The sequence below is a fragment of the Coturnix japonica genome, chromosome 4, assembly GCF_001577835.2.
Source record: "Coturnix japonica isolate 7356 chromosome 4, Coturnix japonica 2.1, whole genome shotgun sequence".
NCBI lineage: Eukaryota > Metazoa > Chordata > Aves > Galliformes > Phasianidae > Coturnix > Coturnix japonica.
Window position 1 is genome coordinate 81556608 of NC_029519.1, and position 18375 is coordinate 81574982.

General features: G+C 47.6%; 1 protein-coding gene across 12 annotated transcripts in view; it reads left to right on the forward strand.

Moving 5' to 3' along the window:
• EXOC6B (exocyst complex component 6B) overlaps nt 1-18375 on the forward strand; it is a 221083-nt gene that overhangs the window by 121484 nt on the left and 81224 nt on the right. For all 12 annotated transcript variants that reach the window (XM_032444058.1, XM_015862999.2, XM_032444053.1 and 9 more), the window contains 7 exons: nt 1066-1137; nt 1237-1334; nt 1720-1825; nt 2993-3102; nt 8513-8624; nt 12319-12453; nt 13724-13903. In XM_032444058.1, coding sequence (XP_032299949.1) covers nt 1066-1137; nt 1237-1334; nt 1720-1825; nt 2993-3102; nt 8513-8624; nt 12319-12453; nt 13724-13903 — 813 coding nt within the window. The remainder of the gene's footprint in view (nt 1-1065; nt 1138-1236; nt 1335-1719; nt 1826-2992; nt 3103-8512; nt 8625-12318; nt 12454-13723; nt 13904-18375) is intronic.

Consider the following 18375-nt stretch of genomic DNA (forward strand, 5'->3'; position numbering starts at 1 on the left):
TCCAACCCAGTGTAAGAAGTGGCTGTCAGGAGTTTATTTTATAGTAATCACTAAATTTGCCACCATTTCTTAATGCTTGTTGGAAGGTTTCTGCACAGGTTGAGGCTGTTCCAGTTCTTCCCATTCAGCCAAATGTAATGCCTGGATTTTCTTCCTTGCTGTAAACTGGGACATCTTTTATCATTCCTGATAGCTTCAGGGCATTATCTTTCTTTCTGACTTTCTTTTTTGGAGAGTGAAATGGAAAACACGTCTCTTCCAGTCTTTCTCATTGATTAATGGAGCCATTCCCCCTTGAGTTTCCAGTGAGCTTTAAATCTCAGTCTCTTTTTTTTTTTTTTTCCAGCATATGATTCTATATTTGGTAAGAGCCTGTCTGAAACGTTACATATTTCAGCAGGGCTGAGGTTTGCTGCTGGTGTGCAGATAGGGTGCGACTGGTGTGGGTGATGCTGGGTATCCCTGAGGTGATGCTCAGGGCTGTTGTGGGGTGCAGGAGTGTCTTCAGAGCCTCAGGCAACATCCTGACCCCACAGTAAATACACACATCTGCTGTAGCTCTGACCATTAGGCTGCTAAAATACACGCAGTGTGTTTTTCCTCAGCCTGAACCTTGCACATATCAATGCAGCCTTGGCGTAGGGCTCGGGGATGCCTCGCTGCAATGCTTCATTACCATTAGGCACAGCACACTAAATATTACATGAGAGGCTCTGCTGTCTCCTTACCATGGCAGCGCACTGATTTGCTTCTTCTCCTCTCACTTCCTCAGCAGCTCCTGGGTAATCTTAGAAACACTTCAGGTATCTGGAGAGCAACTGAAATCCTTATTCATCACAGAGAGCCCCATGAGCTGTGCACTACCAGGAGAGATACCCTTATCAGCGTGCCTTCCCGTGCCCTGCAAGCCCTTAAGGCACGGGCTGTGCAGTAAATATCACTGATCCTCGGGCTGCATGGCATGCCTATGTATTATCACTGGAGTGATAAGGCAGGAGGGCTGAGGGCAATATTTTCCCGCATGTTGTGGTTTAAAATGTGTTTTAATGCTCCTTTTTTTTGCAGTCATATTGCTCGGACCCAAGCCTGGTGTTAGACTTGAAGAACCTCATCGTCCTCTTTGCAGATACACTCCAGGTAGGTGATTGTTGCATGCAAGCTCCCTAAACCCAGCAAATGCTGCTCAGTGATGTCTTGTTAGCTGACATAGTTGCTCTGTTTCTCCACTCGTGGCAGGGATATGGCTTCCCAGTGAACCAACTCTTTGACATGCTATTGGAGATCCAAGACCAATACAGTGAAACGCTGCTGAAGAAATGGTCGGGAGTTTTCAGGTAAGAAGCTCTTTAAGTAAACTCATGATGCACGCCTTACAAAGTACTTTTAGCCAAGAAATAAAAGTCTTGCTGGAATCATAGAATCATAGAATGGCTGGGGTTGGAAGGGTCCTCAAGGATCATCAAGTTTCAACCTCCCCACTGCAAGCAGGGCCACCAACCTCCACATTTAATACCAGCCCAGGCTGCCCAGGGCCCCATCCAGCCTGGCCTTGAACACCTCCAGGGATGGATGGGGCATCCACAGCCTCTCTGGGCAGCTGTGCTAGCACCTCAACACTCTCATAGTAAAGAACTTCCCACTGAAAGCATAGAATCACAGCATGGAACTGACCTTGCAGCCCCCCCCCAGCTGTAGCTTTCTTGCTTTCTTCTTTTCTAGAAATATACTTGATTCAGATAACTACAGTCCCATCCCAGTGACAAATGAAGAGATTTATAAGAAAATAGTTGGACAGTTCCCATTCCAGGATGCAGAACTTGAAAAGGTAATGTGAAATGAAGCAACCGTCACAGCGTGTCTCCCAGGGCACTGAAAGCCCACACCTCTGTTACTGGCATTGAGAAGTACAAATGAGAAGGTCCCAACAACGCAAAACAAAAGGAGAAAAGGACAAATAGATTTTCCATGTGTTGCATTTCTCCTGGCATGGGTGAGGAATACCTCATCCATTTTGCTTTCAGAGCACAGTGTGCTATTGCAGTTCAGCATCGCTTGCAGTAGATGGGAGAGAGATGAAAATATCACCTTCCTTTGGTGTTTCATTCACGTTGAATGAACCGTTGTTGACTTTAACTTGTTTTAATCTAATGCTAACTTACAAAAAAGACATAAAACCAACAAAAAACAGAAAGTGGTATATCTTGGCTTTTATAAAAGTGCGTGCATGCAGAACCTAACAGTGTAGCCAGATTTGACCTAGGCAGTGTCCCTTAAAAGCATGCTTGGCCTTGTGCTCCACATCTGGCAGCCAGCGAGCTCCAAGCCTGGCGAACTTAATTATGGCTGGGAGGGTTTTTGGTCCAAGTCAAGTGTTTAGATTTCAGAAAGCCTGTGTCCTTCCCTAGGACTGAATCACGGGGTCCAGGTTTTACTGCTCTGCTCTGTACCTCCCAGCCATGTCTGTGCTGTGGGTGAGAGTGAGCGAGTGAAAATTCAGGCTGAGGGGGATGAGAACATCTGTTTCCTCTTGGCTTTTGTGTTGTAAGCAAGTGCTCACCTTGTGCGGTAACTGGGGAGGTGAGCAAGCAAAATGCCTGTGTGTGGTGGGAAGTAAAAGCAAAGAGTCCTCTGATAGGGTTTGTTCATATGAATAAGGGAGCTGGGAAAGAGGGAATAAGAATTGCTTTATGCTGCCTGTTCCCTTCTAGCTACAAGTCTCCTTCCAGCCCATCTCAGACTCCATGAGTCTGAAAACAGCACCCATGTGCCGTTTGTAAGTGATTATCTGGTCTTTCACTTGGCTGAAATGTTTATATAACATACAATAAATGCTGGCTTGTTGTTTCATTGCTGGACTCAGATAATATTAGAATTAATTTGGCTGCTTGGAACGTGTTACTGGAAAGCAATCGTCACTCTGGGCTGGCTGTGAGAGCAATTCTCTCTATTATGGATCTGCTCATTGACTTCAATTTTCTCCTGTCCTTCACAGCAACCGTTTCCAAAGAAGTTCCCCTTTTCTGAGTTTGTGCCTAAAGTTTACAATCAGATTAAGGAATTCATCTACGCCTGTCTGAAGTTTTCAGAAGACCTTCATTTGAGGTAGGGGGTGATTGTGTACCTGGTCATGAGGGGTTGGAAGGGACCTCTAGAAATCAATGAGTCCAACCTTCAAACGAAGAAGCTTTGTTGGCACTGAAATATCTTGATGTGATTAAAATATGAGTTCTTAACCTTCCATGCTACTCAACTGCCTTGGTGTGCACTGTCCAGGATGGAGGTGGCTGGTGGGTCCCTTGGAGCATTGGCTGGCCAAGTCTTCCATAAATCATTCTTATGCGGAGAAAAAGAGCCCAGTGATGTGCTAGGTGTGTAAAAGGGGAGAGGACCAATCCCTCTGAGACATTTCTGAGTTGTGGTACATGGTTGGATCCAATCTTTCCAGGAAGGGTGGGTCAGATATATTTGTATGTATATATTAAATCCTCAAAAATATTCTGTGTTTTATGTTTACCATCCTTCTTCCATCCTGCTGCTCCTAGATACTGGGCTTGCATGTGTGCTGAAGTGGAAGAAAACTCAGTTAAGCCAGGAATTGCTTTCTTTTTGTACCTTGCTTGATGATGCTTTTATCTTGGTAGAAGCATCAGGAGGGCAGAAGTACCTCATAGAATCATAGAATGGTTTGGGTTGGAAGAAACCTCAAGGTTCGTCAAGCTCCAACCCCCCTGCTGCAGGCAGGGTCACCAGTCTCCACATTTAATACTAGATCAGGCTGCCCAGGGCCCCATCCAACCTGGCCCTCATTACACATTTCTAGTACTCTCAGTGCCATACCAGCGAAATATGGGGCTGTCCACAGGGTTCCACCTCCTTGGGCAGCTCTGTGTCTTGGTCATGGGCAGCCCCTGTGCTAATGTGAATCTCAGGCAGTGTGTTGGGGTCTCACCAGGTGTTAGGATGCCCACTCTGGGTTCTTTCAGCTCTTTCCCTTTGTGAGAGGGATGTTAATTTTGAGAGCCACTCTCCCTCCGTCTTCCCCAGGACGTGGTGTGCAAGCACAGGATGTTGCTCCCCCTCCTCCAGTTCAGCCTCAGCCTTTCACTGGTGGCAGGTTGTTCTCTTTGGTGCCTCCCAAGGCTCTTAACCTGCAGGTCACCACTAAATGGCTCTGTTTCTAAGGCCGGCGGGATGGTCCTATTTCACACGGATGCTGGTTTCACCGAACCCCACGGCTGGCACTTCCCTCACAACTTCTGTGCTCTTCACCATTACAGAGATGATTGGGTTTGTCAGGGAATGGAAGAAAAGCGTTCCCTGGGGCCCCTCCTCGGGGTCCCCCCGGACAAGTTATTAAAATTCCTTTCAACATTGGGTTTTCCAGCCCTTTTTGAGGAGTGTTTTGGGGCTGGGGGAGGGGAGCTGAACTTCTTGGACATTCTAGCCAAACATTTGGAATATTTCTCTGAAAACCCCTGTTGACACTTTCTTCATTTCACCCTGACAGCTTGAATTAGGTTTTATTAGGAAGCTTGGCTACAAAGCCGGCAGCAAGTTTTCTTTCTCTTCTCTTTCTTGTTCTTCTTTGGTTGTCATTTACCTTGCACCCTGGAGTGATTGGGGTCAGCCCGTCAGTCACGGGGGGCCTGAAGGTCATGACTACTGCTATGGGATATGGGACATCAGCTGTCACTAACCCAGACAGTTTGCTTAAATGCTCTGCAGCCTTTTCCTGAAGAACAGAGCCCGTGGCAGAAAATGGAGCTTGTATTTTTTCTAATTATTATTTTAAACCAGCTCCTTGTATTTGTTGGACGGGAGCGGACTCCTTTATGTTGATCTGCTTGTGAAAAGTTGTTTTGCTTTTAAAGTATTTGAAGAAAACGTGGAGCTTACCGTGCATTTCCAGGGCTTGCAAATTCTTTTGGTTTGGCTCCATTAATTTGATTAGGAGAAAGAAAACCTCCTTTATATATTCAGCATTTCTCCCTTTGGGATAAAAAAAAACAAGCGTGTGAGTGAGCTCATTGAAGAGATGTCTTTAAGAGCATCCATTCACTGGAAGGCTCCCACCCATTCCAATGGAATTTCCCATTCTAAAGATAGGGAATATCTTTGGAAAACAATGGGTAGAAGTGAGAGATGGCAGTTCTGATCCACTGGGACTTGGGCTGTTTTGTTCCCAAACAAAGCAGTGATCCTGAAAGCACGTTGGATACAATTATTTAAAGCGCTGCGAATACTTTAGATAATAAAATTATTATTAATAATAATAATAAATTAGAGCCTTGAACACCTGAATCAGCCTTTTTAGAGGGTGAGATTCTGCTGTGTTGGTTCAGCTTGAAGGTGCTGGGTGAGGGATGAGAGCACCCAGCGCTCATGGTGAGCCCTTGTTGATGCTTCTCTGTGGCACTGCTGCTCCTGGTCACATCCTGCTCAGAATCAGACTTTTTCCAATCCAGTCATAGAATTACTCTGGTTGGAAAAGACCTTCATGATCATCAAATACAACGTCACAGATCTTTGTGCTCTGTTGGCACCCAACTGCAGGGGTCACTTGGCTGCTTTGCCCAACACATAACCATCATTTCAACCTTACTTACTAGCTTACGTGGCCAGCTAGCAGAATGATATCAGGAAGCCTGATAAAATGATAAAATGGGCTGGGTTGAAATGGACCGCAAGGATCATCTGTTTTCAACCCCCTGCTATGTGCAGGGTTGTCAACCAGCAGCCCAGGCTGCCCAGAGCCACATCCAGCCTGGCCTTGAATGCCTGCAGGGATGGGGCATCCACAGCCTCCCTGGGCAACCTGTTCCAGTGCATCACCACCCTCTGGGTGAAAAGCTTCCTCCTAAGATCCAACCTAAACCTCCCCTGTCTCAGTTTAAAACCATTCCTCCTTGTCTTATCGCTGCCCACCCTCACAAAAAGCCATTCCCCCTCCTGTTTATACACTCCCTTCAAGTACTGGAAGGCCACAATGAAGTCTCCCTGGAGCCTTTTCTTCTCCAAGCTAAACAAGCCCAGTTCCCTCAAGCTTTTTTCATAGGAGATGTGCTCCAGCCCTCAAGCCCTTTTCTTGAAGTAAAACCTTCTTTGAGAGCCATTGCCATAATGTAAAGACAAGGAAAAGCTCAGCAGCCAGTTACCCCCCATTTTCCACTCCATGCTTTTGAAACCCAAATGCATCATCTTGGAGCTGACAGCCCAGCCCTGCCAGGAGGAGTCCAGGCACGTGAGACGTGACATAGGCTGGCCATGATCAATGTGGCACAGGAGGTGTATCCCCACTGAGCAGGAGCAAAAGAAACTCCCAGGGATCAATAGCAGTGACCCAGAAGAGACCAGCAGACCTTTGGCTGGTGGCATTGCGTTTAGCATATCACGATCCTGCTGGGATAGGGGTCAGCAGGAGCACAGCTCAGAAAAGCTGACTTTTCAACAGCAGGGAATATTAGAGAAAGCTGCCAGTGAGCTCAGCGTGGTGAGCAGCCTCTGTGTGTATGGGGAGTTGTGCAGCTGGGCTCTTCCTTGGGAAAGCTGCAGCAAGACACAGCTTTCAGCTGGCTGGGAAAGGAGAGCAGCTCTGCGCTGTGACAAGCACGGGGAGCAACGTTCCCTGCTTCTCCTGGGGACCTCAGGGCTCGCCGTGCAGTTCTGGTTCCTGAAGGCTGCACCATAGAATTGTAGGGTTTGAAAGGGACCTCTGGAGATCACCCAAAGCAGTTCCCAACTGCAGGTTGCACAGGAGAGGATCCAGGTGGGTTTGAATATCTCTGGAGGAGACTCACCCACTGCTCCGGCAGTCAAGAAAACAGTTCTTCCTCATGTTCAGATGGAACTCCCTGGGCTCCAGTTTGTGCCTGTTGCCCCTTATCCTGGTGCTGGGCGCCACCAAACAGTGCCCAGCCTCATCTTCCATGAGGTTCTCCCAGCCTCATGATCCTCCCCAGGATAGAGCAGAGGGGAGGAGCACCTCCCTTGCCCTGGTGGCCACACTCTGTGCCATACACTCTAGGGTTCCACAGGTCTTGGCCATCAGAGCACACTGCTGCCTCATGATCAACCATTGGTCAACTGTTGGTCAACAAGATTCTTCTCTGCAGAGCTCCTACCCAGCAGCTCATCCCCCAACTCATACTGATCTACGCACACCACTTGGTGCTCAGGAAGATTGAGATGGTTTGGGAGACCATTCAGTCTTGTTTTGTTCAACATCAGGTGCCCAGGGTGGACTTGGTTTGCCTGTTCTGACATTAACCATACTGAGAAGTTCCCAGGTGTGTGCTGGGCAGAGGATGGCAATGTCTGACCCCTCTCTTTGGGCACCCCAATAGCAGAGTCCTGAGCCGTGCACCAGCGCTGCAGGCAATGCAAGGCTTGCTTTTGTTTCCCCTGTTGATCCCTGCTTTGTAATCTAGCCCATTTGTCAGGTAAAACAGGATAAGGAGCAAAAGGTCACGGGGTTGATTTACCAGGAGCCTGAAAGTTATTAATGTTTCTCAGCTTTGCAGTTTGAAATTTTCTTTGCCATCAGCCTCCTGTCACTGCGCTGCCAGAGATAAAGCCCCGTCGTGTCAGGGCTAATGCAGGGCCAACAACAGATCAAAGGCCCCGGCTCTGGGGCTGGCTTCCAGGCCTTGCTGCAAGAAGCAGAGCTTGCACCTTGCTGGCGTGCACTGATGGAGGGGCATGGCAGCAACCCTGCAGCCAAAAGCAGAAAGCCAAACCCCCCCACCCTTGGCTTGAATGAAGCTGAGGTTGCAGTCATCTGGCAAAGGCCGTGGACGTGTTAGAATCTGATCTACTGAAAAAAAAAGAAGTTTAAAAAAAAAAGGAAGCAATTTTCATGTCTTTTATTTGATTTGAAGGTGCAGAATTGTAGCTTTGTGCATTGCACAAGTAGGTGAGACTTACCCTGTGCTGGGTTGGCCCTGTAAGAGGAGAGGCATTAGGATGTAGGTTTGCCTTCCTTGCATGTACAAAAAGGCCAAAATTGTTGGTATTTTGGTAGATATTCCTATGTTGGCAGCTCTAGGCAGCAGGCAGGTGATCAGGCATAAACCATGGGGGTCTGAATGACGATGGCTCCACATATGATGGAATTATAGAATGGCTGGGGTTGGAAGGGATCTCAAGGATTGTGAAGCTCCAACCCCCCCACTGTATGCAGGACCACCAACCTCCTCATTTAATACCAGCCCAGGCTGCCCAGGGCTGCATCCAACCTGGCCTTCAACACCTCCAGGGATGGACGGGGCACCCACAGCCTCTCTGGGCAGCTGTTCCAGCATCTCACCACTCCCATAGTAAAGAACTTCCCCCTGACATCCAACCTAAACCTTCCCTCCTTCAACTTCAAACCATTTTCCCTTGTCTTGCTATTGTCTACCCTTCCCAAGAGTTGAAAGGATGTATTCGTTTTTATTATAGTTTTATTGTTAATACTGTTTTTGCCTTGAGATAAAGGACTTGACAAATCTCTCTCGAAATTTCTGCTTTCCAGCTCCACAGAAGTTGATGATATGATCAGAAAATCTACAAACCTGCTGCTGACCCGGACGCTGAGCAACTGCTTACAGAACGTCATTAAGAGGAAAAATGTGGGGCTGACAGAGGTGAGGCTTCGTGTTGAGTCATTTCCAGGGCAGGGCACCAAAGTGGGGTTTGGTCTCTTTGAGCTCATTCCAGCACCTTGTAGAGATGCTGGTTTGGTGCATTGCTGTAAAATGTTTGGTTGGAAAACAATAAGGAAACTACTCAGTGTTGCTGGTACAAAGCAAGAATGATAGGATCACAGAATGGCCTGGGTTGAAAAGGACCCCAATGCTCATCCAGTTTCAACTCCCTGCTATGTGCAGGGTCACCAACCAGCAGCCCAGGCTGCCCAGAGCCACATCCAGCCTGGCCTTGAATGCCTGCAGGGATGGGGCATCCACAAGCTCCTTGGGCAGCCTGTTGCAGTGGAACAAAGGCTTGATGCTTATGGAAGGGTGATGCTTTTTTCTGCTGTTGTTAGAACTGCCCCTCTTTTTGGGTTTTTGGGGTGCTTTATATCTGGGTTGAAGGCAGGTGGGAGGGCTTCAAGGAGTGTTGGGGTGGCTTCATGCCAGACAAGGGACGCATAGGAGTGGTGAGAATGGAGGGCTGCTCTCCATCTAAAGGCACATTTATATGGTCTGAATTCTGTACTGGCGTTTTCTTTTCAAGATTGACACTTTTCTGTGCACAAAGTCAGATTTCCAAGAAGTTCAAGGCTTGTAAGTCACGACTCTTTGGGAACATGTGTGGTACCCAAACCAGTTAGAACGCCTTAGTTGGGCCTCTGTGTGCTGTTATGAAACGAGCAGGTATTAGTACAGCTGCAGTTCTTTAATTAACTGCATTGTAGGAATGCGTAGTGTTCTCTGGACACTCAAAAATACCCCATGTGGGTGAATTTGGGGGAGTTCAGTGCATTTATGGCAGTCTGCATTTACACACAGTGCTTCCTCAGACCTTTATCTCACAGTCTGGAATCTCTCTGCTCCTTGGGGGCAAATTCCTCTTCCGTCCTGCTCCTCCCATGGCTCCCTCCACTCTGAGGAATGCAGCACCATCCCTTGCACTGTCCATCCCCCATCAGCGATCCTTTGGCTGCTCAATTTGGGCATCTGCCCCCCCTGCTTTTTTTCTTTGCATAATCATTGACCTGTTGGTCCAGTTTTCCTCTGAGCCTCTCAGATCTGGAACAGGTTGCCCAAGGAGGCTGTGGATGCCCCATCCCTGCAGGCATTCAAGGCCAGGCTGGATGTGGCTCTGGGCAGCCTGGTCTGCTGGTTGGTGACCCTGCACAAAGCAGGGGGTTGAAACTGGATGATTGTTGTGGTCCTTTTCATCCCAGGACATTCTGTGTTTCCATGAAATACTTCCCTGTTCAGTAAGGCAAAAGGTAGTTGTGACTGCATGGAGAATGGGATTGGAGGGCACCTGGAAGGGTCCCATGTCACATGAAAGCATTGTCCTGACATCAGAAGTGACTGCAGAAAATATTTGAGTGTCTTGCATAACTATCATTTCATAGAATCATAGAATGATGGAATGGCCTGGGTTGAAAAGGATCACAATGATCATCTGGTTTCAACCCCCTGCTATGTGCAGGGTCCCCAACCAGCAGCCCAGGCTGCTCAGAGCCTTGAATGCCTGCAGGGATGGGGCATCCACAGCCTCCTTGGGCAACCTGTTCCAGTGTGTCACCACCCTCTGGGGGAAAAACTTCCTCTTAATATCCAACCTAAATCTCCCCTGTCTCAGTTTAAAACCATTGGAAGGGAAAGAAAGTCTAGTATTAGATATGGGTGTTGGTGGCCCTGAATGTGGCAAGGTGTTTGGAACTTGATGATCCTTGGGGTCCCTCCCAACCCAATCAATTCTAGGACTCTCTGAAGGTCCATTAGGGTACAGAGGCCCATGCTACCAAAGATGCCAAGACCACTGTCCAATCTCTGAAGTCAGAACTATGTGAAGTTAGATGCAGCTTTTCCATTCAAGCCTACAGGTCTGGACCAATGCATTGTGATGAGATGGTTGGGAGGAATTTCACACAGTTGGTAATATCCAGTATTTAATTAGCTTGAAACTGTAGCAAAATGCATCATAGTTGTGATATAAGAGCTGACAGAGGGAAAGGCAAATAAATGAGCGCTTGTCAGAAGGCAGAAATTGAGAACTGGATTAATCCAGCAGATTCAGAAATGGGAAGCCCTCCTGGTTGCTGTGTGATGCTTTCTGAGTGCAAGGCAGGAGGCGTTCAAATAGACCACAGCTCAGCTTCTTAAAAGCAAGCATTGCCTGGAAGGGACCTCCTTGCTCAATCAGGGTCTCCTCAGCTTTGCTTTCTCTACCTGACTCAGTGTTCCCAAAGCACAGGTCCCACAGCTCAAGTTTGTAAGATCTCTCTTTGTTCCCAACACCCAAACCGAGCCTCCCAGTCTGTGGCCATTGCCCGTTTGTATGTGATCTGGCACCAACACGAATTGGGCGCCGCCATCTCTGCAGCTTTACTTCAATATTTATGTGTCTGCAACGCTCAAGTTGGTGCTTAAACATAAAAGGATCAAAGAAGCAAAAAGAGAAAAAGAAACAATGCTGTGCCTGGCAGGGCGCTGCCTGTTTCCATCTCATTCAGAAGCAAATGATTTGTGTTTCTAAATAGTTTCTTTAGAAGAGGTAACTGCAGACTACCACACCATGCTCCTGCAATTAAGTGATGTCAGTCTGGAACATTGTAATGCCTTCTGTGTCTGCAAGAGGAGTGTTTTGGCACCATATCAGAGCTGGATGTTGTTTGGAAAGGTTTTGTTGCAGCTTACCTTGCACCTTGAACGTATTCACGGCAGTCTGCACTGAAGAAAGGTACCTGCTTAAGGAATTAAGTGATGTGTTTGGCTTCCAAGGCAGCCATGCTGAAGGTGAAGCAGGGATTGCTTTGCTCTGGATTGTAAACATTGGCATTGATTGACTGTATTGCCTTTAATGTCCCGATCTGGTGTCATGCAAAGGGAGCTAAGAAAGCAGCATGAAGAAAATAGCAGATAATGGTGTGTATGATGACCAGGGGGAATAGCTGCTCACCCACACCTCCCCTGGATAAGCAAAGCCCTTGGTTCCTTTGTCGGGTGCCTCATAGTGCTGCTGTTAGGTGTCACTCAAGGTGCAGGTTCGTTAGGGTTCATTAGCAGCCAGAATGCCTGTGGTCTGACATGACGCTTCTTTGTAAGCCTGTTGCTGGAATGAGCCCTGACTGACAGCAGAGCATAGGAAAGTCATTAGAAAAAAGTCCTCGGTGGTATTAGTGGCTGTCATGGGAAATGCTTTTTTTGGTTGTTGTTGTTTCTTCCAGAAAAAAAAATGATCTTTTTATGTAACTCTCTGCTGCTGTTAAAGGAGGAGATCCTTTGAGTGTGGAGTGAAGCTCAGTGTGTTTGTACAGCATCAGCTTTTCCTGCCAGAAGTTCTCAGAAAGTGGCACCCATCAGCCCGGCACCTCCCTGGCTTCAGGAACAACTTTCTGAATACCTTTCCTGAATCATACATTGGCCTGGGTTGAAAAGGACCACAATGATCATCCCATTCCAGCCCCCCTGCTATGTGCAAGGTCACCAGCCAGCAGCCCAGGCTGCCCAGAGCTACATCCAGCCTGGCCTTGAATGCCTGCAGGGCTGGGGCATCCACTACCTCCTTAGGCAACCTGTTCCAGTGCGTCACCACCCTCTGAGTGAAGAATACCATTCCTAAATACCTTTCCTGAATACCTTCTCTTTGCCTTTGCAGCTGGTACAGATTATCATCAATACGACCCACTTGGAGAAGTCTTGCAAGTTCCTTGAAGAATTCATAACCAACATCACCAATGTACTTCCAGAAACTGTCCACACTACAAAACTTTATGGGACCACAACTTTCAAGGTAAATGGCATCTCCAGGGAGCTCTGACCATGTTTGGGTTGAAAGGTGATTTTATCATGGCCTGGGAGATGAAGCCATCAGATGAGCTTCTGGGGTTTGTTTCAGAGCAGCTGTATGCAGTACTCTTGTCTTGACCAAGAGCCTTTGTATCCTTAATTTACAGGCTGTGACTGCGGTGTTCATTATCTAAGGAATTAAGCAGCTTTTAAACAAAAGCCTGACTTCAGTTGTTTCTTCAGTGAGCTTTCATTTTGCTGCTTGATCACTGTACAGAGCTGCGTGCAGCTGGCCATGAATGCAGGCTTCCTTCTTTCACCTAAGAGGAGAATAGATTTTGAGAACTGAAGTTTCGATATCTTTCTGTTCCTTTTAGTGTTGTTAGATGCTAAATGGAGAACGGAAATGCTAAAAATTAGGGCTGAAAGAAAGATTCCCAGTCTTTAAATTGTAACCCATGAGCATCCTCCCCACATTCTTCACATGAAGTTTTAAGACTACAGCTGGTTCAGTTGGGGGGTGTCTGAATTCTGCCCTTTGGCCACAGAGCAGAAGGGAGCAGTGTCAAGGACTACAGCAATAGTATGGAATTGGTTAGGTGAGGTTTCCTTTGGGATAACCCAGCAGGCCCTGTGACCCCAAGGAAATCCCTTCCTTTTCCCATCAGACACCATCTTCCCACTTGGCCTAAGGGTGAGTTTTCTCCTCCTTGCCCTGGCAGGAAGGCTCTGAGCCCCTCTGCCAGTTTGTAGCCCTCCTACACCCAGTTTGGTGAATCTCAAAGAATCATAGACTGGCCTGGGTTGAAATGGACCGCAACGATCTTCTGGTTCCAACCCCCTGCTATGTGCAGGGTACCCAACCAGCCGATCATGCTGCCCAGAGCCACATCCAGCCTGGCCTTGAATGCCTTCAGGGATGGAGCATCCAGAACCTCCCTGGGCAACCTGTTCTATTGCATCACCACCCTCTGTGTGACACACTCAGCCTTTATCCACATGGAGCGTTCTTCTCCCCTCTCTCCTCCTCCCATCCCACACTGTATTTGTCCTCCTTCTCCCTGGATTTCAGCAGTCAGACACCAGCCTGACCATGCCTAGAGCTGACCTGCCAGGCTGAGCTAACCTGAACCCATTGCAACGCTGTAGCTGCCTACAGACACATTGCCTTGTGCTGTTAGAGCAGAAGTTTTGTTCAATCTAGTATCCTGTTCCTTATGGAACACATTGTGGTGTGGACTCTCCATCCCACATAACGTGATCTCCTTGGACAGGACGCCCGCCATGCTGCTGAGGAAGAGATTTACACTAACCTGAACCAGAAGATCGACCAGTTCCTGCAGCTTGCAGACTACGACTGGATGGCTTTGGAGCCTGGCAGCAGGGCCAGTGATTACCTTGTGGATCTCATTGGCTTCCTACGCAGCACGTTTGCTGTGTTCACGCACCTCCCGGTAAGGGGCCTCCCCATTTTCTTTCTTTTTCAGTCTGGAAAGTGCACAGGCAGCTGATGGTGCTGTTGAAACGAGTGGTTGCTCGAGCTTTATAGAGTGTGATGGAAATGGGGCCTTACACTGGCCCTGTTTGACAGCGGATCAAGTGCTGTGAAGTAACAAATCTCTTTCTAAAGTAAGCTATCGCATGTGTTAGCAGAAGTGAGAGTGAGAGTCTCCCCAAGGATTTGCATTGTCTATGGGAAAGAGGGGAATATCCCAGTCCACCAGCAGAAGCAAGGTCATAACTCAATGGCCACCTATACCACGTTAGCCTTCATCTTAACAGACATTCAAGAATGATTTTTGAGAGATCTCAGTGTAAGGGCGTGTATTATCCAAACTGCAGATCCATTTCCAAACGTTTGTCAAGGCACTGGGTGCCTTACATCAAAATATGGCTCTGCCTTGTAAGGCAGCATGTGTTTCTTTCCTTTCTCTGCTGTCCAAAATACGCCTGTGTTTATGCTGCTATTGCAATCAGAAATGTCTTTTATGTTGGGGTTTTTTTTGCAGTTGGCTGAGCAGTGTCCACTTGAATAGGAAAAAATGTAATCATCAGGGAGTTTCATTTTTGCTCAGACAGCTTTTTTTTTGTTGTTTTCTTTTTTAAACAAGATTTGTTCTGGGCTGTCTGGATTTATACTTACGAGCCTTTTCAATCAGCAGGTATTTGGAAAGAGCAAATCCATTGAACTCACTGTTTGTCCCAAAAGCAACTTCAGATTTTTCTTCTTCACTGGACTGCTACCTATTTGTTGATAGTGTGTGTCCAGGATTGTTAAATACCAGCCCACATTGTGGACACCTCTCACTAACTTGGACAGAAACAGGAAGAGAAAGCTAATAATGCTCAATGGCAGTTTCATTCTCCTTGTTTGTGTCCAGGGATTGAACTGCTGGAAAGGATGTTCCAGCACTCCAGAACTGCTTTAGGAGGTGTTATAGCCTCAGCACTTCAGCAGTACTTTACAACCTTCTGCATGGCTCAGGCTGGATGAGGCTGTGAGCACTGATGGAGCTGTGGGTATCCCTGCTTATTGCTGGGAGTGGGACTGGATGGTTTTTAAGGGTCCCTTCCAACTCAATCCATTCTGTGATGATTCTACGTCTTTGGCTACCAAAAGAGAAATCATAGAATCATTTGGGTTGGAAAACACCTCCAAGATCATCAAGTCCAACCAGTGAAAGTAAAAGGAGCTTTGGGCAGCAGGGCTGGGGCAAGGTGGCCCTGTCCTGGGCAAGGATTGGGACTGGATGGGCTTAAAGAAAGTCCCTTCCAACCCAACCCATTTGATGACACTGGAAGTCCTTACATGACTAATTGAGTTCATGCAGCAGGGGTTTGCCTGCTATCCCAGTGGGTAGGGAAGGGGCTTCAGAAAAGAAAATATGCTCAGCCCTCTTCTCTGCTTCACTGTGGACTCTTATTGATATTTTTAACACATCTCTACCTCGAAGAGATATGTTTGTGTGTATAGGGAATACCCCAAAGACCCATTAGGATCACTGTGTCCAGCTTCTGAATTAATTAATACTGAAGTTCTCAGTAATCATTGCAGCATACCTTACTGCTCACCACACATCTGCTGTCTCTTGCTCCATCTTTCTCTTCGTCAAGGGCAGAAATCCCTTTTGTTCCTCCTGCACAATGTGAGGGGGGTCCGCTCTGCACTGGAGCATGAAGCATGGCCACCAGGAGAGAGGAGGGTGGGGAGAGATGCCTACAATGATTTATGAGACAGACCTGGAGTGATTTATCTTCCTGAAATATTAATGTTTCCTTTTTGAATTAATCGGAATGGCTTTGGAGATGGGGAAGGCAGCTAGTTGGTCTGGAAGGACTGTGCAGGAGGCAGCTGGTGGGTGCTTGCCGTGCTGAAGGAGCTGGGTAACAAGTCAGAGATGCTCAGCTGCTGCCTTTAAAGCATTGCCCGGCACTGAGACTCCCACCATCCCCATAGATAGGGCAGTAAAGTGACATAGAACTGCAGATTGTGAAACTGGGAGACCTGAGTTAAATGGTAGATAGGTGAGAGAGGTATCGCCACCCAGAGTTGGGGTTGGAGCTGATTCTTGAGGTCCTTTTCAACTCAAGCCAATCTGTGATCCCGTGATTCTTTTAAGTATTGGAGTTCCTTCCTTCAGAGGAGTATTGTGGAGACCAATTCCCTGCCTGCTGCTGTTGGGTCCCTGTGGGCACTGCCAGAGGGGATGCATCAGGAAGAGCTGAAGGCTGTCAGAAGGGCACCAGCTCCTTTGATGGCTCAGCTGATTGCTTCTCAAGAACCTCTTCCCAGCCACTGATTTAGAAACACTGAATAATTTCGGTGACTTTCTGAATGATTTGTAGGAGGTGAGGCGTGGGAAAGCCCCCATCTGTCCAAAGCAGTGCAGAAAAATGAAGGTGATATTTGTGAGATCACCACGTGGACGGGATGTGCTTCCTTTGTGAAAGGAAAGGGTGAGAGGGCCTTGAGAGGGAAAGGAAGCATCTCCCAGAAGCACCAATTGACACTGAGTATTGTGGGGCTGCTAGCAGCAAGGTGGAGCCTTTTCCATGCTGCTGGTCTGCATCCAGCCCCAAATACACCGGGGTTATCACATAGGAGATGTTGCCTTGTTGCAAATGAGTTTACAGATGTTGGCTGTCCACACACCAAGAGCCACAAGGATAAGGAAAGCAAGGCATCCTTTGGTTCCTGTGTAGCCCCAACTCTGTGCCCACCCTTCTGTTCCCATGTCCTCACTGCTTTGGCAGTGCCCCTTCTTGCAGAGCTTTGTGCCCGTTGGGTTTGCACGGTGAGCTCTTGTGAGGAGCTCTGTGGGTGTTTGCACTTGCAGTTGGTTTTTAGAAGGAGAAGAGTGGCAGGCAGAGGGATGAGTAAGGAGCAGGAGATGAGCTGCTTGCCGGCCCTTTGTCACGACAGCAATTACAGCAAAAAACCCTCACCTGCTGATCAAAGAAACTCAGCCCGGGCACGCCGGCGGTTACTGTGCTAAAATCACAGCAACAAAAAGAGCTGTCCTGTAATAGAATGGAGCCGAAAGTCCTGATCCTGCAAAAATGCAGGCGGTTGCTTCATGTGCTGCGTGTGAGTAATCCTATTGTGTTGCATGGGGCTGCTCATGGGCAGGAAACCTTGCTGGGGTCAAGGCTCGGAGCACAGCAGGCAGAGGGGATGGCCTCGGGGGTCACAGAGTGCTACAGGGAGAGGAGAGGAGTGAAAGGGCAGCTCCATCCCAGCTTTGGCTCTGTGCTCCTGTTTGGGAATGGAGCAAGACTGAATTTCTTGGGGGAGAATTAATGCTGCTGATAAAGTTGATCCTGGCTGGTGGGATGGCACAGAGACCCTGCTCCTCAATTACAGATTGCAATTCCAAGTGTCCAAGTAGGGATTGCAATTCCAAGTGTCCAACTAGGGACTGCAGTTCTGAATGTTCAGTGAAGAATTGCAATCCCAAGTGGTCAGGTGGGGATTGCAGCTCTAAGTGCTCAGTGAAGAATTGCAGCTCCAGGTGGTCAAGTAGGGATTGGAATTCAAAGTGTTGAAGAAGGGATTGGAATTCAAAGTGTTGAAGTAGGGATTACAATTCCAAGTGTTGAAGTAGGGACTGCAGTTCCAAGTGGTCAAGTGGGGATTGCAACTCCAGGTGGTCAAGCAGGGATTGCAGTTCCAAGTGTTCAGTCAAGAACTGTAAATCCCAAGTGTTGAAGCAGGGACTGAAATTCCAAATGTTGAGTCAAGAATTGCAATTCCAATGTTGAGTCAATAACTGCAACTCTGGGTGGTTAAGTAGGGATTGCAACACCCAAGTGGTCAAATAGGGATTGCAATTCCAAGTCTTAATCAAGAATTGCACCTCCCAAGTGTTGAAGTAGGGTTTGCAACTCCAAACGTTCAGTCAATCATTGGTAATACCAAGTGCTGAAGCAGGAATTGCAACTCCAGGTGGTCAAGTGGGGGTTGCAACTCTCAAGAGTTGAAGTAGAGCCTGCAATTCCAAGTGGTCAATTAAGAATTGCAATTCCAAGTGTTTAAGCAGAGATTGCAATTCCTGATTATTCCTTTAGAGCATCTGAGCTCCCACTGCTGCCCACGCCAGTGATGGTTGCTACTCCTAAAGCTGGTGGAAGATGCTTTATCCTGGGAGCTGGGAGCCCCCAGAACCTCTGCTTTTTGCACTTCTGCTTTGGGATGGGGACGCAACAAGCTTTGGGGGTGAAAAGTTCATGGTGAAGTTAACGGGGCTTTGGTGCATACCAGTGCTGCATGAAATTTTCATGGTGGTTTATAGCCACAATTCGAAAATGCTCCGCTAAGTGCCCAAAATGTCTCAAAGCAAATAACATGCTGGTGGAAATAAAAGCGTAATTAACATTTGGCTTCGAGGCTGCCCTCTTCCTGTGTTAACCAGTGAGGGTTGGTTAC